This window comes from Aphelocoma coerulescens, chromosome 1 (genome assembly GCF_041296385.1).
Source record: "Aphelocoma coerulescens isolate FSJ_1873_10779 chromosome 1, UR_Acoe_1.0, whole genome shotgun sequence".
Taxonomy (NCBI): domain Eukaryota; kingdom Metazoa; phylum Chordata; class Aves; order Passeriformes; family Corvidae; genus Aphelocoma; species Aphelocoma coerulescens.
Window position 1 is genome coordinate 64,388,191 of NC_091013.1, and position 22,918 is coordinate 64,411,108.

At 46.5% G+C, this 22,918-nt stretch overlaps 1 protein-coding gene and 1 long non-coding RNA gene across 2 annotated transcripts in view; both read right to left on the minus strand.

Annotated features, from left to right (window-relative positions):
* SIAH3 (siah E3 ubiquitin protein ligase family member 3) overlaps nucleotides 1–6,794 on the minus strand; it is a 43,243-nt gene extending 36,449 nt beyond the window's left edge. Inside the window, exon 1 of the mRNA XM_069010341.1 lies at nucleotides 6,546–6,794. Within this exon, the coding sequence (XP_068866442.1) occupies nucleotides 6,546–6,680 (135 nt within the window). The 5' untranslated portion in view covers nucleotides 6,681–6,794. The remainder of the gene's footprint in view (nucleotides 1–6,545) is intronic.
* A 358-nt stretch (nucleotides 6,795–7,152) lies between these two features.
* On the minus strand, nucleotides 7,153–11,827 carry LOC138118841 (uncharacterized). Its single transcript, XR_011155301.1, has 3 exons — nucleotides 11,550–11,827; nucleotides 7,853–7,959; nucleotides 7,153–7,546 (listed from the first exon to the last, which is right to left on the minus strand). It is a non-coding gene; the product is annotated as an uncharacterized lncRNA (long non-coding RNA).
* Nucleotides 11,828–22,918: the final 11,091 nt, after the last annotated feature.

Consider the following 22,918-nt stretch of genomic DNA (forward strand, 5'->3'; position numbering starts at 1 on the left):
TGCCACCCTGTGAAATTATTGCAGGATTCAGTTTTTATCTCTTGTGCATTCAACTGAGGGATGCCAATTGCCTGTTGTGAGGGGAAGACTTTGGAGGTGCCAAAAGAGACACGAAGTCTCAACTCTGAGCCAGGCAGAACAAGAATTACAGGCTTTTAGACAACATAGGAAGCGCCAAAGTCCCAGGAAGGCAGGGCACAGACACAGCAGCTCCTCTCCCTCATTTTACCAGAGCTCTTGGGATCCAATGTACTTTCTTTAAACTCAATTTCTTGGATTACTTAAGATTTCTTGGACTACTTTAAACCAATTTCTTGAATTACTTTAATTACTTCTCAGATTGTTTCTGAGAAAAAAAATGAAGGTTTTATGTGTCACCCAGCTACATATGCTAGGAGTTCTTTGGTACCAGGTGAGAATCTTAAGGGCTAAACAAAAATTATACTCTCTGTAAATTCTGACTTTGAGGCAAAATTCATGGGAACCTGACCTAGGTCATTTCAGCACCTGAGACTTGCAGCATATTCAGTGAGACTTGCAGCATCATATCAGTGTGATTTCCATCTGCTGGGAAGCAGACTGAGACCTTGCCACTGATTTAATGTAATCAAGGCTTATATTAAAACACCCTTTTTTCTCTGCACTCTCTGTGTTAGTCACAGCAATCCCTTTGGGACAGTATTTCTCCAGAGAGAATTACCTGAGCTATTATATCTAACCTGAAGGGCTGCACTGGGAGATTCCTAATATAGTGAGCCATATCAGAGTGGGTGGATTACAAAGCAATATGTGGCAGTGCCTGAAAGCCACTCCTCACCCTGCTGTCAAACATCCTGTCAAGGGGAGAGGCATTTCTCTAATATTAAAATAACAGCACTGTCTTCCATTGATAAAATCTGACTTCAAATGTCCTGCAACCAGGTCAGATTTAATACAGAATCAGAGAATCCTAGAATAGTTTGAGTTGGAAGGGACCTTTTAAAGGTCATTAGTTCAACACCACTGCAATAAGTAGGGACATCTTCAACGAGATCAGGCTGCTGAGAGCCCTGTCCAGCCTGACCTTGAATATTTCCAGGTACAGGGCATCCACCACCTCTCTGGGAAAACTGCCAGTGTTTCACCACCCCTATCATAAAAACCCCTTATTTGTTATATCTAATCTAAATTGATCCTCCTTCAGTTTAAAACCATTACTCCTTGTGCCTCAAATTCACTCTCAAAATCAAATGTGGGTAGGAAAGGACTCAGCACTTGCCCACTCTATCCCACCTCCAGAGCTGTAGCATAACAGGCAGGACCAGTTAACAGTGGTAATTAATTTCCCACAGTGGATTTGGGCTGGGAGCTGAGGAGAAGGAAGCCAGAGCCTATTAAAACAGAAACTTCTGAGATGGGGGCTCTGTCCCTCCCTCTCCCATGGAGTCATGGTAATTGTTATTCTGTGAGACCATGCAGAGGCTCGGAGCTGTCCTGCTTTGCAGCGTGCTGGGAGTGAAGCCTGTGCTGCCCTTTGCCATAGTCCGTGGGTCGTGCAGGTGAATGGGTCTGCAGGCTTAAGGTTAATGGCTTACTGGAGAGAGGGGTTCCTGGCACCAGGAAGCAGCAGGGAATGGAGAGCCCCCAGGGAGAGCTGCCGGAGTGTGCTGTGCCTCCCCTCTGCAGGGCACTCTCAAACTCAGTTCTCAGGACAGACCGAGACTTCCAGGGTGCTCAGGGCCAACTGGAATGCCTTCAAACAGAGGCAGGGCTGAAGGAGGGGTGACAAAGCACTGCCGGCTGCTATCCACGTCCCTACAAAAGGATTTAAAATCTGAGGTGCCCAGTGCTCACACAGCCCTGGCCCACAGCTGGGATGGAAAACAGGCACCTTACCAGGAGCTTGGGTTTGCAGGCAGAAGAGCGTTTCACAGATCCTCTCACCGCAGCTGTCACAATCCTGCTGGACATTGGGGCCAGACACCACTTTGTCCCCAAATCACAGCCCTGCATGGAAGACTTGTGGTTGTCTGGGCTGAGACAGTGGCACAGGACATCTGGGGGTTGTTAGCAGCAGGTTTTAGAGTCGCTCTCCTCCCTTGCACCAAATAAATAGAGCTCATGGGGGTCTAATGCACCATAGCACTTTAATCCTCCTGGGGAAAAAGTGGATTACAATGCTATTTGGCTGGCCCCTGCATGCAGAGCCAAACTGTTGTAACAGGATTCAAATCCCTTCCCTAAGTCAGAGCAGTTTTGCTTGTTGCTTTAAAAACTAGCTGAAAGACAGTTTGGACCCATAAATTGTGTTACAACCCTTTTAGAATATAAGATTGAACTATTTTATGACCTTGTTTGAATGTGCTTTTTTGGTAACTGGACAAGTTCCTTGAAGCCCTAAGGAGGTGGGGATTGGTGGTTTTGCTGTAAACACACTTTTTTACTATTTACAAGAACAGTTTTCACACTCCCCAAAGAGTTAAAAGTTGTGTGTAAAAAGCTAGTAACTCCTTTAATGAGGAAGAGCTGTTTCTCCCAGCCATATGTAGCATCTCAAGAAGCATCAGCACCTGTCTGGGATGTGATTGCACTGCAGTCCCCTGCTGTGTGAGGCTGGTTATTGGGACATGGACTGATGCTAAGGAGTGAGGAAACGCCCCCTCCCCCCCCCTCAACTTCACCTTCTTCCCAGTTTGCAGTTCTGGGGAGAATTGCTATTAACAGGGGGAAAATGTACAGGAATTCACTGAGCCTCACCTGTGCAGGATCAGAAAAGCCTGCCCATTTCTTCCATGTACATGGAGCACCTTAAAACTTTCTCTGCATGCTGGGACCTGCAGCCAACAGCATAAGTGCCGCTCCTTTAATCATTATGGCCTTGGAGGGAGCAGCCTCTTGGCTGGAGAGCTCTGTTGCCTGGCTGTGCCTCTCCAAGGGAAGATGTGAGTTTGACCACATGCTTGAAGGAAGACAGGTTACAAGGTAATGGATATAATATGACTGAGGACAAAGGTGACCTGTAGAAGTGTGGTAAATAAGTGGTTTTCTCTGCTTGGCAAGTGAATTTTGATCCCAGCATAGCACAGCACTGTAAGACACTGCTGCTATGTCTGGGAAAGCTTTGTGGGAGGACAAAGAGCAAAAAGCAGCAAGAAGGACAAAGGTTCCGAAACAAACACCCCCTCCCATTCATTCTCCTGCAAACTGACAAAACCAAGGGGGACAGTTGCAAAATTGTCTTTCCTTCTTAGAGCCACCCATGCCAGCCTGTCATGTGCAGGGAAAATAGCAGCAGATCAATAGGGGTGTCTATGCTGATACTTTTACCATCTTGCCCTTTAAGAAACACAGAAATGTTCATCAGCCTTCCCTGTTAATGAGCCTTTCAGTGGGAAGAAATACACGGGTTTCTAAGTGTGTGCTTCACTACAAACCTCTGGACCTCTCCTAAAAGAAGAGATAAGTGATGGGCTCTGGTCATTGTCAGAGGTCCAGGCTGTGATGATGATGACAGCATTCTGGCATAACTTTACAGGAGAGCCCCTTTGGTCTGGCTGCAGCTCTGTGACAGCAGAAGCTGGTGCAACCTTCCCTGGAGGGTACCAGGTCTCCCCTGTGCTCCGCTGCTCACTGAGTGCTTTCCATGGTGCCAAGTCTCTGACACACACACGTGATCACCAGCCACAGATCCTCCACAGTGTGAGCTGAATCCCACTACCCTCCCTGAGCACTCCCTCGGGTGGAAGGAGTGAGAATAGAGGTCCTGCAGCAATTTGACTTTAATGAAATTATGTGCATTGGCACTGATTGAAGACCTGACCTGTGTGAAGGATGTCAACGTGCATAATCACACTGGAGTGTGATGCCTGTCATTTATCATTTGCCCCAATCAGCCAGGAGCCCCCTTGCACCAGTGCTGTGGAGATACAGAATAAAGTAATCCCCTTGCAAAGGGCTTACAGTTCTGGATAAGCAGAAACATTTAAGCCTTGAAGAGAAGGGAGAGAAATGACATTGCTCCCAGCCCTTGTTTCCTAGCAGGTTTGTATTCATCGACCACGAACCTTAATACAGTTTTCACTCCACGTGTCAATTGTTAAGATAGATTTGGGGGCTGTCAACAAAATGTTACAGCTGAAAAGACCCAGCTAGAAATAATAGACTACAAAACGTCAAAGTAGTCATAACACTGTAAACCACCACAGAGGAATAAGTTTGACCCTTTCACATTTCGTGGTCCCTTAGATGTCTTTTGAGAGCAACCACAGCCTCCCTGTGTATCCCTGGGAGAGAAATGGGCATGCTGAGGAGCAGGTTCACCTGGGTTGACTCTGACACCAGTTTTTGGACATGGTGCCTTGCTTTCCCAGAGCCAGCTGGCTCCAGTTGGCCTACAGGCTGCTATGGGTGGACAACTGCTTGTGTCATGCTGGGCACAAAGGGACCTGATCCCCACATCTCCTCTGGATGCTGCCACAAAGGGGTGATGCATTCCCTACGCAGCTGGAGGAAAGCTGAACACCTGGGGAGCATATCAGAGCTAAAGCCCACGGTATTTGTGTGGCTGGATGTGAGCTGGATAACTTGGGACCACCTGCACAGCACGTTTCACTCTACAGTCAGAGGGGTTTATCAGAACAGAGTGTTTCTTGTCAGCTTGTTCGTCTGAATGGTGTCTCAACAGGCTCCTGTGGAGACGCCTGTGCCATTGGGTTCCCAGTGCAACCTTATCGGGGGAGCAATTCCCACTCAGGCCAAGACAATTCTTACTGGGGCTTCACTGACACCCCAGACCTTTTCCTAGAGGGTCCTGTTTATTTTCAAGAGAGTTTTGCTTCCAATGCCTACATTCAAATGCTGCCAAGGCAGTACTGAGATTGTTCGTCTCTCTGCCGGGCTTTGGGTCTGAGCAGTGGAGAGCTTGGCCATGGGGGATTTTTGTAGAATGAAATGCCCTATGTGTTTAACACAGCTGCAGCTCCTACAGTAACAAACCTGCAACTCAGCAGGACCTGAAATTATAAACTTGGGTCTAGTTTTAGGTAACAGTGGAGCAATAGTCACCCCCCTGTGTGCTTATGGGACCTTATCAGACAGTTCCACTGGCACTGAAATTGTGTTGGGATCTGTTGTGTGTTGACAGTCTTTTTTCTGCTCACTTTTTTTTTTTTTTTTAATAATTAAAATAACAATTAAAATAACAATTAAAATAAATGAAAGTAGCGGGAGACCATCACATAAAAGGGGTTGAGCACAGAATTCACTTACAAAATCTCCCCATGCACTTAGGAATGCATCTATTTTTTTTACCCATTCAGACAACCGGACCTTTTCAGATAATGATAGGGCTGTGTGTTTTTAACCTATCTTGTGCGAACCCTGGTGCCGGGAGACGGGAGCCTGCACGCAAGCGGTTCATCCCCTGGGAGTGCCTGCCCCAGCCGGCAGTGCTCAGAGCACAGCCTTGCGGGAAAATCCTCCCGGAGCCGGCACCCTGCTAGAAACCATCTCTTCCTTCCTGAGTACAGCCTGAGACGGGAAAGATGACTGTGGGAAACATGCCCTTTTTTTGTGAGGTGATGCTCTGAAGAGGGATTTACCCCATCAATGGACGTCCCAGGGACCAGGAGCTCGGCAAAGATGCTTCCTGCAAGCCCTCCAAGTACCTCACAGGGACTCTTGCAGAGCCAAAAATAAGTTGTCCTGAATGAAATTAATTTCTGAGCTTGCACCAGGATAGCGGAGTTACCTCACAAGTCAGGTCAGCAAGGACTTCTCACAAAACAGAAGCCACTTCATTAAAGTTGGTCATTCACTACTGTGATAAAGTAATTAAAGCCTCCTGATTGCTTTCTCCCCCTGCTGCTCCTTCTCTGCTACAAACATGAAGGCTCTGGTATAGATGGAGCTGTTGACACTTTGTCAGTGAAAATTCAGAACTGTGCAAGTAAAAGAAATGTTTTTATGGGGACTATAAATAGTTTAGCATTAGAGCAAATGTATTCTCCCTCCTAAAATAGATTCACCTTGCAAACAGCTTAAGGACAGTTTCAGCGCCAGAGGAATGCCTTCAGAGTCCCCTCAGGAGACAGAAACAGCCGGTTTTTCCCTGAACGAGCAAACAGCAGCAGAGGAGATCCCTCTGCTGCCACCCCCCATCCTCCTGTTCCCCACTGCCTGGCAGCATCCCTCTGTGCTGGGGTGTCAGCCTGGGAGACCACACAGCATCCTTCGACTAAAAAGGGCGTTAATTCGTCCAACTAACTTTTCCAATCATTTTTACTAAATGCTTGCAACATGCATGCTCATTATGTGGGTGAAATTGATGAGGAAACTTCGGGGAGGGGGAGCCGCGACTTCCCACGGTCACTCGGAGCGGTGGGTTGCTTCTCTCTTGCTCCAAAGGGAATCATGCATTCAGACAATGCAAACATCCTCTCCGCAATGTGTTAACAGCACTCTCCCCTTGCTGCCAGAGCATAATTTCATTCCCTGTGGAGAATCGCGGGTAGCGGTGCTGGGGAAGACGAGGAGATGTTAGAAGAGAAAAAATATTTTTAACTCACCTTGAGGCTGTGTGTTGGGTTGACGACGCAGACAAGTTGCCCGGCAGCTGAGAAAACCCTCTTTGCTTTGTAGTGCTGAAACCGCAGGTGAATAAGATCTAACACAGCCCCAAAGCACTGGGTGAAGAAAAGCATCACAACTTTTGGCGTTGCTGCTGCTGCTGCTGCTTCTGCTTCTGCTGCTGCTGCTGCTGCTGCTGCTGCTGGCAGTGGGCAGGGGAAGCAGCCGCGGAGCTCTGGAGTCCTTGAGCCCGGGGTGGGAGTGTAGTCGGCGAGAGCTACTCTCCGGCACAGCTTAGCATGCCTTCATATTCATCATCAAAATAAGACGGGAAGAGGCTTGCAGCAGCGGGGCGGCCAATGGAAAGGACAGAAATGTTATCCTTGAGGTCCGGAGACAGCCAATAACAAATGCCTCCCCTCCAGAAACTCCCTGATGAATAGAGCCTGGTGGAGAATGTATTATTGAACATTACCATACATCAGCACATTGCATTTATCTTGTGATTACAGCCAGTCATACGTAAGGCTGTGGAGATATGCAGGCAAAATTGATTGCTTAACATCTCCATTTATTAATTGCCTTAATTTAACAAAGGAGCGCTCGGATAGCAAAGCTACATGTAAGGCGTAGGGAAGAACCCCTCCAGTGAAACTGTGAGAAAGTAGCAAAAATAGGTTAAGCAGACTGTATTTTACTGAGGGAGAAAATTCGAATATGCAAAGAGAGTTACAGTTCCTTGCAGGGGTTAAGCAGAAGTAGAGCTTGCTACATAAATAGATTCTCGTCTGTGCTTTCACAGGCTTCAATTTGGATTTTCACTGCTCTGAAGTTTTCTAAATTTTATATTCTGCTACTTCACAAGGGTCCCAGCACACAAATAACATTTTCCCCATCATTGAAAATAGGAGAGGTCAGGTCTCAGGTCTGGTGTCACTTGGAATAACTCCATTTAGAGACAGCAATGTTTTCCTGATTTACACTTGCTGGTGGATCAGGTCTGTTGGACACAAAACATGGTAATTACTAGATGCTGGAACTATGGGAGCATAAAAAGGCACAGAGCATGCTTCTAAAAATAATGAAATACGTGATGCATGAGAGCACACACACACAGAGAAACTTGCACTGAGGGAAAAGTGACTTCTAAATCAACAGAATAATTAAACATGCAGAAGGCTTTTGCTTGTCATTCATCTGCATATCGGTGAGCAGGAAATTACGAATTAGCCATTAGATAGTCCTAGGCATTAAAAAGGAATTAGGGACGTGCAACAAAAATAAACATGCTTTTAGGTATTATTACCAGTGCGTATCTCTGCTGGTGGGCAGGGATCCTTCTCGAGCCATTGAGTCTCATTAAACTTGAGTCCCCGTAACTGGGTTTTCTGGGAGGTGACTGCGCTGAAGCAGCTGAGGGAATCAGAAAGCACATTCATTTCGTGGGACAATCCTGTGTGAGATGTTGCTCTGCTTGTTAATAAATCAAAGAGAGTTAATTTAATTAGCTCTCTGCCAGAACTTCCTATCAGGGTGCTATTTAGGCTTGCTAGCTAAGTACTCAGATGGCTTATTTAGCCTTGATAATCCTTTTTCCCTTCAAAGCAGAACAGAGAAAAGTAGCTTTTCTTTCATTTTTTTTCTTCTTTTTAATTGTGAGCCCCATGCTGGGGGTGAGGCTGCTGCTGCGGACAGAGCAGCCCCCGTACAGCGCGGGAATTAGCCTGGGACTGTATTGTCAAAACTGCCTCTTCCTAAATCAATACTGCAATCCTGGCTCTGCCAGACTGCAGAGAGGCTGTGCATAAGAAAAAAAAAAAAAAAAAAAAAAAAAAAAAAAAAAAAAAAAAAGAAAGAAAGAAAGAAAGAAAAAAGATGCCTGAGTAGATAAATAAGTGAAAATTGTGAACGCTGGAACAGCTGATTACACAACCCCCAAAAAACATTAAGGATTGGAGGAATATGTATCCCTCAGTCCTTAACATTTGGTTGTAAATGAGGAGATAATTTTTGCAGTGCTGAGTGACACTTTGAGAATATTTTCAGACAGACTTGAGGACAAGTGAGTGAATCGATTTGCTTAAATGTATTCTTTCTCTCTCTGTTCCCAAAGTAACTGTGAGCATCCAGCTATTTATTGTTTGTTTTTTCCTGATTTGTAGTTGGTAGCTGCACAATTCTTGATACCAGGAAATTTCTGTCTGCAAGTTACCAGTCCAAGTATTCGCCATCAAAGCCCTAAATAGGCTAAAGCTAAGTGATGCTATTTACACTGGTTATTGCCACCTGAATCCCTGGAGATCATTTCTGTTTGACTATTGACTAAATGCCTAGACTTGGGGGAGCACCACTATATCCATGGGCAGCAGAGATGGAACGCCCATCCCTGCTGTCCTGCTAACCTCAGGGCTCTGTCAATTCTGTGATCCACTCCTCTTGAGACCCAGCTGCCTTCCAGGGTTGGCAGGAGACGTATCCCTGACCCCACAGGCGCATAGGAGCATCTTCAACCTGAAAATGCATCTATGCCGCTGGTGCACAAAAAAGGTTGTTCTCCAAAAAAAAGACCACGTTCAAGGATGGGTGAAGGACCTCTGCAGTGCCCAAATCCCTGTGTGCATACGTGCCCATCATACATGCTACATGTGACTTTCTGAGGAGCATCTGTCTGCCACCAGTATCTGTGGGGAAGGATGAAAATGAGCATTCAGTGCATCTGAAGGTGGCTCATGTTTAGTGCATGAGCTCACATTCATGGTGGCACATCTGGAAAATATTTTACTGCCCATTATTTGTCCAGAGACCCCCACACAGCACCTGCTTATTGCATTTCAACACAGGACTTTTAACACCTGCTTGACGAGGGACCCTACATCCACCAAGACACAGCAGCTGGCTGTGCAAGCAACTTCTCTTGCAAACAAAGGATCAGCAGCATGGTCTGGTGTGCAGGTGTGGATCCAGTTCTTTCTTCTGCTTTCACACACAGAGGCTCTGGACCAGCATAACTCCATTAATTTGAGTTGGTGGTGGTCTCATCCAGGCTTGGGGATGCAAGGTCTGCTGCTCTGCCTGGCCTCACACCACAGAGCGGGTCCTTAATGTCATTTTTTAGCTGTATGGATGCAGCCAGAGAGAGGAGAAACAAGTTCACCTGCAAGGGGCACTTGGTGAATCCCATTTCACTGCTGGTTGCAAATTTCTGGTGACTGCAGCCATTATTTCCAAGATGGTTAATTCTGTAACAGACAGGTGGGAAGCAGCAGAAGTCCATGAGCTAAACCTCCATTAGGATCCAGATTTTGCCAAGTTAGCAGCTCAAGTGGCATCACTGTAATACCCATGGGATTATAATGCTCTAACAGCTGAGCTGCGGCTGCGGCAGCATCAGGTTTGCACGGTAATAGGGTCAGCCAGACACAAAAACTGACTGCAGCAGCAAAAGCTTTCCAGTTTTTCAGTCCAAGCTGCCAAGGTGAAAGGAGAACACTCATGGGAAACCTCAGGTGTCCAGGCACTGTGTGACTTGGCAGGATGATAGCCTGGGAGATATATTGCTCCGTCCAAACCCAACATGAGATTTTGGTTTTAACCAGATTTGTTGACTTTCTGACTGGGCACTTTTGGGGGTGACCTTCCTACACGCTGCTCTATCTTTCTCTCTCCAACAGCCGTAGGGGAAACCTAACCTGCCTGGGACAACATCAGCACTAGTCTTTATCCCAAGAACAGGAGAGCAGATGCTGCTCAGGCTATCACAATTGTCCATACAGACACCTTACCAGCCTGCCTGTGCTCCCATGTTTCTGAGTGGTAGTAGGATTTCTGGCAAGGCTGGCTGATGCAGGACATACTCTGGCTCCACTATTTGTGTTTCCCTGAGAAAGGAGCCAGGCCAATCTAACCTGACACCTGTCTGGGACATCAGGCAGTTTTCTGCATCCTTTGGATACAAACTTAATGTACAAAGTTTTATGTGCTCTCCCAGGTCTCACAGGAGGTTTTGAGGAGAGGTGTTTGCACTGCCATCATTTTCCTGTGTTATCTTTTAGGCAAGAACATAACAGTCTCATTAGCTCAGTGCAATGATCCCTCCAGCCCAGACCCCTGTCCCCAGCAGCAGCTACAGGAGATGGCATTTTGAGTTGGCTTGTGGGCAGGGACCACCTGCTGCCCATTCTCCTGGCATTCCCTAAGCACCTACAGCTGTCATCTTGGGGCATAGGAGGGCACATCCATAGGGAATCAGAGCCTTTTAGAAGTAGCAACTTTTACAACTGTGACAAGTGTTGTAGCCCTCCAGCCTGTAAAGCACATGTCACTTCACACTGACTGCTTTGTGCTTTGGTTGGACCCCATGCTTCCCAAAAAGCCTGGCTTTGAAGATTCCCATGAAGGAGACCAGTGGCATCTCCATCTAAGTTCTTCCAAAGATTATTTATCTTCACCACTAGCATTTTTATCACATTTTCAGTCTGAATTATTTTCCTGCATGAGCTTCTGACTTGAGAAAATCATCAGGCTTTCTTGCTGGTATTGGAGGACACTGATGTGGCAAGATGTGTTTTACTTTTATTCCTTTCAAAGCCATCCTTTCTATATAAATATTAGCAGTACATGAGTTTTCTAGCTGTTGGGTCAAGGGAGAAATTCTTCATTTCTCTTTGGGGTACACCTGCTGCAAGGGAAAAATGTTGCTGCTTCTACCATCTTAATTTTGTCCTTTCACATGGCTGCATTAGGTATTCTCTGCCTCCCTCTGCTCGCTTATTAACGGAGGAGTTTATGGCAGTATCTCATGCCAGTTCTCTGCAAATGTTACACCCGAGAGAGCATCTCCTTTAACTCTCACCAGCAAGCCAGCAGCTCAATAAAGACACTTCACATTTTCATGCTGTTACTAGATAAAGTAACTGCCATCATTTCCTATTCATAGTGGTTGTCGGGTGCCCAAATTACCATAAAGACCTATTGCTTTCAATTGCCCGGCTAACAGTGCTCACCAGAGACTTCTGCTGCCCCAGGCCATACCGGCTGTGTGGATGGACCTTATCTGCCTCAGTTGCCTTTCGATGGAGAGAAAAAGCTCCTGGAAACAGAAGTGATGGATGGAGGAGGCTCCTTTTCCTGCCGACAGCATGAGCAGTGGCTTGTTCAGAGGCAGCCTCTAACTCTGAGTAGGTTTTAAGGGATGAGGACTTTTCCATGGCTGGGAGGCCTGCCTGAGAGGCTGTCTTTGGCCCCTCTCTTTGCTCCCAGAGCTGTGCTGAGCTGGGGAAAGAAGCAGACGCAACGCAGGCTGGCGGCAGTGCAGCTGACGCCCTTTAATCTCCTTGGTGTGCTCTCATCTCCAGGGCTGGTGTGTAATCAGGATGCTGGGGGCCTCCCTAGGAGCCTGCCAGAGTCCCAGTGGGCTTTTTTTTTTTCAGTCCAACTGCTTTAAAAGAGACACAGAGACACATGCACAGGTACGTGCAAAGGACGGACAGGCAGCAAGAAGGAGAGAGACTCGCTGTGCTCAGGTCAAAGGGGGAGAAGCTTTTTGGGGCTGCAGAGGAGCCCTTATGAACCAGGTACTGCTGCTCCCCACTCCCCCACCAAGGAGGAGGGCATGGAGAAAAAGAGGTGGAGGGCTGTATCTGAACAACTCAGCAAGACAGAATGAAGTTCCTGCTTTTCTGGGTCACAAGAATGATAAATTATTTGGGCTTGGAATGTTTGGACAAGTGTCTAAATTTCAGACTCCTTTTCTAAGTTTCAAACCCTTTTTCATGTGACTCTCTGGGACAGATTACAGTAGTATCTTTCCTTGTGGTCCTGGTGAGACCAGGGGCCACCTTCACTATCTGAGGGTCTCACCAACTCCTGCCATCTAAGGGCTCGCAGATCCCACTGGTGACCACTGGCCAAGAGGCCCATGTAGCCTTTCCAAATTTGTATTTAGTCGTTTGAAAAATGTTCCTGCCAAAGGCAGTGTTTCTGAGGCACTGCTGCAGAGCTCAATTAGCTAATGGCACAGGGACTGGGGAGCGATGAGGACGAGAGGCAGCACTCAGTGCCAAGTGCTGTTAAGATGATTGCCATGTCCCAGCGTATCACCAGAGGCGCCCATCCTGCATGAGCTGCACCCAGGAACAGCTTGCTTGGAACGTGTCCTTCCACATCTGCACAAGTACCAAAGGCATCCTGGCAGCTGGTGGCATTTTTCCAGCCTACATATAGCTTAGGTTAAGTCCACACAGATCAGAGACAGTGCAGGGACTCATCTGCCCAGAAGCTGCACACAAAAAAAGATGCTGAAGTGCCTCACCCGGAGGACCAGATTCTCTTCCTGTGCTCACATGTGGGGCTCCCATGACACCAGTGGCATTTGTAGACAGGTATCTGATGGCAAAACTTCACTCTTAGACTATTTATTTCACCCTCAGGATAATCTCATGAGGAAAAAATCGAGGTGGCCCCCCTCAGTTTCAGTCCTCCCTGAAACAAATTCTGGGGCTGTCCTTCAGCTGAATATACCCTTGTGATTATGCTGATGTCAGCAGAGATGAAGCAGACCAGTGATTGTCATCACCAGGTACCCAGGGCAGTGAAAGCCACCCAGCTCTCTCTGGGCTACGATCTGCAGGAACTGTGTCTCCCTGTGCCCCTGGATTAGCATCTCACAAGCCAGACACAGGCTGAGGTGTCCAGGATCCACATCACACAACCCATCTGGCCTTGGATAACGTGGCAAATACCATGGCAAGAAATGCTGGGGAGGGTTGTCCAAATGTGACCTCTTTTTGCCTCTTCTTTGCATCCCAGGTGGAAGTGCAATGCTGTGCCATGTTTAAATGTGGCTGGAGTCATGGACCGGGCAGAGGATGTTGGTAAAGCAGTGGAGAGGGACAGAAGGTGAGAGATAGGGGGGCAGGAGATGTGCCTATAAATAATTCACTTTCCTTGTGTGGTAGAAGGAGATATATCTGGAGTTATTAACCTTGGTTATAAACCCTTAATTCACTATTTCCTTGGAGCAAGACAGCACAACTTCCCTTCATGCTGGTGGGCATGTCACCCAGAGTCCCTCTGGGCAGGTAATTCCTCTCTAGTATAGGCTTTCAACAGTGCTTGAAGTAAATTTAAAATATGTAGCACTGGAAATGACAACAACCAAATGAGTACTTGCAGCCACATCACATCTTCGGTTTCCCTGGGGAGAGCAGTTTCAATACTGACAGTGTTGCCTGTTTTGGGGCACAGCCACATGACAGACCTTATTGCTTTTCTTCCTGTGTTTGTAAATTTAACTAAATTAATTTGATTTATATAGCCAATAAATAGGTGCTTCTGTCCCCTGCTCTCAGACACAACTGTCAACTGGACTGCTCCTGCAGCCACCTCTCCACCAATAATAACAATATCTTTTAGTGGAAAACAATAATTTAAAGGGGCAATGGTCCTAATTGCATAATGTCTTGATGGTGGCTCTGTTTTCAGAGAATAACTAATGTTTTTCACTACAAGATCAGTTATCATCTCTGGGGATACAGCCACCTCCTTCCTGGAATGCTTTTCATGCTGGAGGACACGCATTGAAACCAAGAGCAATATTGTCAGCGCAAATCCCAGCTGACACCACGCGTTCCTGGCTGTGATACAGCCAGCTCCCAAGGGGCGAGCAGAGCCTGACCTCGGGCAGCCAGCAGAGACCCAGGCTGAAAGCTTCTGGCCCGGGATGTAGCTGTGCTGCTTTAGCCTGGAGGGAAAATTCCCAGAGCCTGCTCTCCAAGGTTTTTCCAGCAAAGCGACTACTTTGAGTTAAATGTCTCGATGTGAAAACATCCCTCTGCTGGCAGTAACAGCTGAGGGAGCCTTCCCAGTGTGATTTGTGTGCAGTAGCACTGGGACAAAACTGCCTGCATTGCTCCTCATGGCACACCACACTCGAGCAATAATTCAAGGCCTGATTTCCTTCCTTTGGGGGCTCAGTGTTTCAGATGTTTTTTGATAGTTTTTACCAGAAGTCTAAGCCCTCAGTAAAACTGAGCATCCAGATGGCCCAACACAAAATACTAAAGCAAGTTAGCAAGACCATCCTGACTATGTCTTAACCTATTACTAGAAAATAACAGCTCCTGCAGATCTCTTGCCAGTAATTAGCTGGTGGACAGCAAACTGCTCCTCCTCAAGCCCTTCCACCACTGCCACTTTCCCACTGAGCTGTCGCCCTCAATCAAGGAAAGCCCTAGTGAGCAGATGAGCCCTGACCTCTGGCCTTGAGGCCACCATGCTCCGGCTCAGGGGGTCTCAGGAGGCTTCCTTCCAGAATGCACACTGGTTTACATTTTAAATGGCAATTTAAGAACCATGATACAGCTAACACAACTTGTTTGAAAGCAATCCCTGTTACACAGCATAACAATGGCATGCCTCAGGGTTTGTCTTGGTTTTTTTTTAATGTAAAGATATCAAATTATCAGCTGACTCTCACGGTGTTATTTCACCTCTCCATATGAAGCAAGGCCATCAGACACACTTTTCTTAATTACTCAGCAATCCCACTGAGATTCATTTATCTCCAGGGTTGAAATATGCCAGGCATTTAATGTACAAACCAAACAATTGCATTAAAAGTTTGCCAGAAGGAGTATCAACCTTTTATGGGTGTAAACTTCCCTGTTTGAATGATTCAGAAAGGTGGCTAGGACATATTCAGTTTAATTATTTCTCTCAATGGTTTTAGAAATGTCTTCTCTACTATCTACAAGCAGCGTACATCTCGATTATATATGACATGTTTATTTTTAACCAAAAGAAAATCAATAAAGAGACTCCACTCTTTATTTAATGTCACTGTTGGATGGCTGCACACAACCAAAAACCCCACAAATATAAGTTGAATCATAAAAATCCAAACAGCTACTTAACAAAGCATAAAAAATAGATGCCAAGCCCTTGTTTTTTGGAATTAGGTTATAAACCATGCCCCTGCATCTGAAATGCGAAGTAGCAGAGCTGGAGGACAAGGCATGAAGCAGCATCTTCACCCCTCTGCCTCCTGGCATGGCAGCTTTGAATCAAAGTCCAAGAGGAGTCCTCTTGCCTCGAAGAACACCTATGTTCCACCCATGGCCCATCATAAGAAAGGAGGAGCTGGGATAAATTGCACTCTGAAAGTTCAGTTTGGGAATTTTTTTTCCTTGCATTTTTATTTTTCAATTTTTTTGAATCTCAGTATCATTTGGCCCCTGATCCAGCATGCAGCCCCAGGGGTTGCCACCTGGTCTCCATTTCTGCTGTGCCTGCTGAGGGTGAGATGTCCCAATGCACAAGCACAAGTGGGACAAATTCATGATGGAAGACCTCACCCCTCTGGTGATCTTGGCTCCTAAATCCACTTCCTTTTAGCAAAGAAAATAGACACATTTTTGTTCCTCCAAAACACCAGTGGAGGAGGCTTGGCTGCCCTGTGTCTCTTGGCCCTTTGGTCCCTGGCTGAGCCTGCCTGGGGCTAAAGCGATTCAGCGGGAGGGCAGAGGTGTGGGCTTGGGGAAAGCATCCCTACAGGAAGATGAGGCACAGAGCGAGCCTGGGTGCTCCAGGGTGAGGCAGGGCTGGGATGCACCCATGGCACCCTAATCTCACCTGCAGGAGCACTCAGACCTAACATGGTCAAGCCCCCTGGGAAATCCAGCCTTTCCCAGCCTTTGCACGTTTCACTATCACCGTCCCCTTCATCCCCTCCTGCCGTTCTTGGAGTGGTGATTTCTTGCCTCCTGTGGCTTGTCTGGGTGTGGCCACATCCATGGGTGAGATGGACTTCTCTACCTCAAAGGCCAGGGAAAGGAAAGTGGGAGAGGAGGAACACAGCATCCAGATTAATTCACACTCAGCAGCTGTTGCTAGTATTACTGGTTTCCATCATGAGAAAGGTAAGCAAATAAAAGAATTTAAAAGGCTTTTTTTTTTTTTTCTTGTAATTGTGATTGTAATTGTGAAAATCTTGTGATTTTTCCACTGTTTGCAGATCCCACCAACTAATTTCTCCTGAAGAAGAGAAAGTCCTTCTAGATGGTTTTCCAAAGCTTTGTGATTAATGTAATGGGAGCCCTGATGTGTGTTGATTTGTGTTAGAGTGTCAGTCTCATTTGCAGGTAACCTGGGACAGATCCACTCCACTTCACTTCGCTGGGCTGTAGCACAGTCAGATCTGTTCGAGATGCACTTTGTTACCAGCAGAGGTACCCTCAGGGCACTACATCAGTTTGCAAGTACTTAGTCACTGCTGCCTCTTAACCCTCTGATATCCTCCACCAGGATATTTGCCTTTTTAAAGTTAAACTGTATTTGGTGGCTGACTGGGGTAAATAGCAATTTCTTTAGCTAGTGGATCCTAATTAACCAGGTCTGAGTAAGGCAGACACACACATCCTGGTAATATTGTCATTGTACATTGATATTCCGGCAGAGGATCCCGGGGATCTTTATGTGACAGCGCAGGGGACAGGGCAAGGGGGTGGGTCAACGGTGAGCGTGAGAGTGTCCCTTTGCAGACGGACACAGGGGTAGAGTGACCCATTGCTGCCTACAGCAGAAGTCTGGGCAGGGCCTGGAAGCTTCCCTAATTTCAGTGCTCTACTCCCATTTCCAGCTCCAGCCTTCTCCTGCCTCCTAGAGTCAGAAGTAAATGGGGAATTCATTAGGTCATTTTTTCCTGACACCAGAGCACCACAAAACCCCACTAGTATCCGGGACACTTAAATGATGCTGTGAGCCTTCAGCAGGGACTGAACCAGGGAGCCCTGACCCTTTGACCACGTGCTGACCCTTCGACCACAGCACCACCTCTGTTGCTGGCAGAGATGGAGAAGAGCATTTGCGGGGAAGGAGGCAAAATAAATGGAAATTGAACAGGGTAAGAAAGAAGCTAAGGCTTACGTGTGACTAGATCTGCTAGACTGGAGAAGAAAATTGTCCCTGATGTTTTACAATGAAAAACAGCTTTTGCACTCAATACACATTTTCAAGAACATGATTATTTTATTTATATTTTTAATTATTTTAATGATTTTTCATTATCTGAAAAGTTTTGACTGCCAAGAAAGTCCCAAATGTTTCCGTTTTGTAACCTACGGGTTTCTCATGGAGAAACTTGAAAAAACATCAGCACAGACAAGAAAAGTCCCTTATTCCATGGGGAAAATAAGACCCCCATCAGCTCTGGCTGTAGCCTAGAATCAACCCTGTGGATAGGACCCAGGAAAAATTTTGTATCCTATTTGCTCAATTCAGTGTCAAGGAAAACTTCTCCCTTGTTTAGGGCTGCAGAGCAGGCTTCCTCCTGCATCCTCACAAGAGGGAGTAGCTGTTACACCACGTAGAAAAGGGAAGGGGCAATGACACTGTGTCCTACGTCAAGGTCAGTCTTCTTCTAGACTCTTACAGGAAATACTGAGAGAGAAGTGGAACCCCCTTGTATCAGCTTTCAACCCATTTTTATGCTTGAATCACATTTCAATGGGAGTTTCAGCAAAAGCCCAGAAGAGAGAGGCAGCAAAAACTGGGATCTGTAGCAAATGCTAACAAGAGACCGTGTTAAGAGGGTTTAAATGGACAGCTTACACACAAAGTGTTTTAAATCCAATGGTAAATGATGACTGTGTTCCTTTGTGCCTTTTTATTAAATCGTGTCGGATTAATCCGACATTAAGTGGTATTTCTGTCTCTCTCCTCTGCCACGCGGATGCATCATTCCAATGAAACGCTGTGTTTCACTTGTGCCTCAACCAGCAGTGTGGGACCAGCTTCTGTTTGCCAAGGTAAGAAGGGGTTTCCTCTTCCCTACTGTTCTCATAGACTGTTTTCCTAGGTATTATATGGGAAAAAAAGAAGTCTGCAAAATGGGGATATTGATGGTTCAGATTCAGTGCGGCTGCTTCTGTTCTTCCCAATCAAAATCTGACTATCTTGGAGAAATCTTCTGCTCGTGAAAATTGCATTGTGCTATCACCAGACAAAATTACGATGTCCCACCTTGGAGAAGACAACAAATAAGAGATGACCCTCCAGGACACATTTTCTCAGGTGCTCTGGGATGTCTTGGTATATCAGGAATGATGGGCCTCAGCTGCACATAGAAACAAACAGATCCTTTAAGAAAGTTCACTTTTATTACAGCCACACTGAGGAGTGAAAGGAAGAGCCCTGAGAGCTGTGTTGCTCCTTTGAAAGTGGCCCTAGGACTGTAAACCAAAAGTCATGGATTCTCTGCAAGATTTTCTACTGATCTCAGTCATTTGGACAACTTTCAATTATTCTGTTCTGGACCTCAAAGCTGCACTAAAAATAATAATAAAAAAAGAAAGTTAAAATAGCAGCAATTCCTGGAAATTCTCCTGAGCTTTCTGGTACGGTCCTAGTAACATGTATCAGGAAGCAGAGAATGACTGCATAAAGCATTTGACATTGATTGAATATATAGATTGGTGGTGTCTCAACCCCTGTTTTAATCTTTCCATTACCTATGATATTTTTTTACAGAGAAAGTCTTATTATTTAGAAAACAATTTCTTGCAGCCTTCAAATAGATGAGAAGCTGCAGCATCTTAATGGAAGGTAAATTACTGGTGCTTTCACAGCCAGAGCCATTCCCTGGTCTGATGGAAAGGTTAACCATTTAGCACCTCCTCTGTCTGAACACCACTCTCCATGAACGTGAATTTGGCAGAATTTGTCACAGTATATTCCATAGTGGGAAAAGCTTCTCCACATTTGCTGTGAGGGGTAGTTATTTCATGCCAATGGGGACTAAATTTTTAACAGTGGGGAAATCCCATATGGGGAGAGCATCTGGCAGGGAGCCAATGGCCCCAGTCTCAGGGACTGCCACCCCTGCCAGATGACCATGCAAATTCAGGTGATCTGTCCCCACCTCCCTCCCCTGAAGCAAATGAGCAATCACACTTGAGCACCAAAATAGGATTCCAGCCGAGGTGTCTAGGTGGGGAAGGCAATTCCTTTAATCCATTAAGCTACTTTAGTTCCCCATCTTTATCTGAAACTCACAGACAGAAAGTGTCACTGGGAACTTGATGGACTTAACTTCTTAATGCAATCAGTGTTACTGGGTGCAAATTGGGGTTTCTTGGTTACCTTGCTTTAAAAGGGAAACAGCCAAAAAAAGAGAAAAATGTTCTATTACAGCACTATGTTGGAGGTACCATTTTGGAACCAAATCCTCATCAGACAATCTGTGCAGGTCAGAAAAGCATCTCAGCATAGGATGGGGAGGACAGAGTGATGTGGGGTGTTTAGTCTGAAAATGGCTGCAAGCCTGAAAGTCTGTCTGTTTTTAAACGCCAAGCAAATTCAACACAAATGCCAAAAAATGTGGAGCTGGTTAAATTCACCGGACTGCCTGCAGACACCGTGTGACATGTTGATTTTCCTGTCTCTCCCTGTTATTTGGTAAACCACAGAGGCTTCCCACAGCTCCACCCTGAATCCAGCTGTCACAGATCCAATATCGCGAATGGACCAGCATTGCAGCACTTGGATGACTGCAAGCAGTGCGATATATAATGAAAGTCACTTTTGGCATCAGGCCTTTAAAGCTTCCCTCAGCTCTTATTGTGCTTAGATTTTGGCATGGGGGAACTCTTCTGGCAAGAGGGAATGATAAAACTCACCTCTAGCTCTTCCTGTGGGTGGGCAGCAGGTGTGAGGCTCAGGTGACCCCTCCCTCCATCCTGTGCCCTTGTGCTGTCTCAGGCCAAAATTTCCACACAGAAGTCACAGAGAGACTAAGGAAAATTTGGGAAAGGATGGGGAGCTGGCACTGAATGGAGTGGGGGGGATTTCTCAGCTGAAACTGCAGCAGAAGCACCCTGACCCCAGGGCTGAGCCTTGGGATGCCTCTTTCCCACCCCAGGGCCTGCTCAAAGGCATCTCAAAACCTTGACCCAATGTCCCAAAGCCCCCCTTTCCCACCCCCACCACACCAGTCAGCTTGATACAAAACTTAAAATGCTTCATTACCCTTCACGAGGTTATTAAAGGCAATAAAGTGGGGGACTCTGGGAGGGGAAGGTTACTTCCAGTGCCACTAAAGCAGAGAGGGGTGTAACAGCTGAACAATGTGCCCTCTTATGAGGCTTTGAAAGTCAAAGGCAGGGGCACCTGGAAGATTTGTTGCTATATTTGCCTTTGTAATCCACTCAGGCATTTTGTTCCATAAAGAGTCCATTCTACATTTTGCTCTGACACCCTGACAGTGTGCCAGGGCTCCCCATTTCCCCTCTTCACTCCTGGGATCAGGAGATGGCCGCTCTTTGGCAGCATCACCCTTGCCTGTGTTTTACTGGGGAACAGAATTCTGCCTCTGTGTCCATCAAGTCCATTTCCAAACAGTGGTCATTACCCAGAGTTTCCCTTCATCAATCTCTACTTTTTTTTCCGTACACTCTCAATCCTGGGGCTTTTGTCCTACTATATTTTTCCTCTCATTTTTTTCCTCTGGAAATTGGCAATTTCTGAAGTTTCTGGCTCTTCTCTCACCCTCGGGTCAGGTCTTTGTTCTTTCCTGGGTGATAGTTGCCAGCCTAGGACATAGCAGAGGAGACAGGACAATGGTGCCCTGGGAAAGAGACCACAACCACTTGGAGAACAATTTCCTGTTTGTGCAGCCCCAAGTCCAGCTCCAGACCTGAGGACAGCACAGCTCTCCCTGTGTTTCTCTCATCATCCTTACAGGGGTCTCCAGCTGTTTCCAAACCTCATGGCTGTTGCAATCATCCCCCCAAAACTGAGATGCACCACAATTTAGAGGAGGTTCATTCCACAACCCATCCCTGGGGGGCAGGGCACTGCTGACTGATGGTTAATGGCAACAGCCACGTCGGTGAGAACCAGGAGTAAACTGAAGGCCCCTTTGAAAACAGAGGAAACAGATGTTCAGAAGGCTCACACTCCTCATCATTAACTTCAGAACGTAAATGCCGGATAATTCCTCATTTTATTGCCCAGCCTCATGCTCAGTGTCAGGGGATCCTGCAGAGATGCTTCATACATCAGCCTGAAGGTCACAGCAGTAGTGGGAGCATACCCAAACAGGAGAGGGGAAAGGGAGCAGGGGACCACTGTTGCAGTGGTTAGGCTGCAGTTGGAAACAAAAGAGTGTCCTAAGCAACTGAGAAAATGAAATATCAGGGTCTGGCAGCAAAGAGGGAAAGGGGGAGACCTGTCCTGGACAAACAGGACTACTGGAGTTGAAGATTATCCTTAGCTGGATTCCCGATCATGGTGTCACGATCCGCTGATACAAGCGAGGGTCGTGATGGTTCGTTTATTGATCTCAGAGTGCAAAAGGACACAAGGGATTTCAGTTTTAATCAGAACAGTGCACCTTTATTAAGTGCCCACAACACGGTAATGTGATAGAGGAGAGAAAGAGAGGGAGATAAAGAAAACAAAGTAAAAGGGTAGAGAGGAAGAAAAGGAGGGGAATAGCTACCAGTGGATGAGACTAAGTCCTTGTGGTCTTCCACCAATAGATTCATCTTCTTTCCGTGGGGAGATCTCATCTCAGTTATTTTAGAAAGTCCCTTTATAGTCCTTTTCAAAAGCGAGGGGCAACTGGCCAAGAAGTGGGGAAATCTACAGCTGTTGTTATGGGGCCCGTTGCTTTGGGAAACAGGTACAGGACAGACGCACAGGACAGGTGTACAGGACAGGTGTACAGGACAGGTGTACAGGACAGGTGTACAGGACAGGTCATTCCTTTCCACTTCAGCGCAGTCCTTCCCGCCTGGGCAGCAAGAACAGCGCAGTCCATTGTGACCTGCACTAATTTTCCTCAGGAATGCGTACCAGTTCCCAGTGGGCACACCCGCAGGCAACACTTGGCAGACATCCCACCTCAGCCAGGCCAGGACTCCTGTGTTCAGTCTCTGTCCTTGGCGATGATCGTGAGGCAGATGAGGGATCTTCAGACCATCTCTTGCAGGTGTTCAGATTTTTAGTGGTTAAAAACACAGTATTTTTTCACTTAAAAGACAATTCCCTGAATTCAACACGACTTTGTTGGGAGCTAGGTCTGTCCTGGAAAGCAAATTATTTTTCGCTGTGTAGATTTTTGCTACCTGATGAATAGAAATTTAACAATATCTGCTCTATAATTTGCTAACTCTCACACTTCTTTTTTCAGTCATTTGTTTGTACTTTTGTCACTTGCTGTTCCTTTTCATCTTTCCTTCCCTCTCTTCCCAAGCACTGTCCCTGTTCAGACCCAGCTGATAACGGTTAGGACCAAAGGTTAGGATGTGGTGGTGAGCTGGGAGGGGATGAGGCTTTGCACTCTCTGACCTGGTCACTTAGACCTCCACACTGA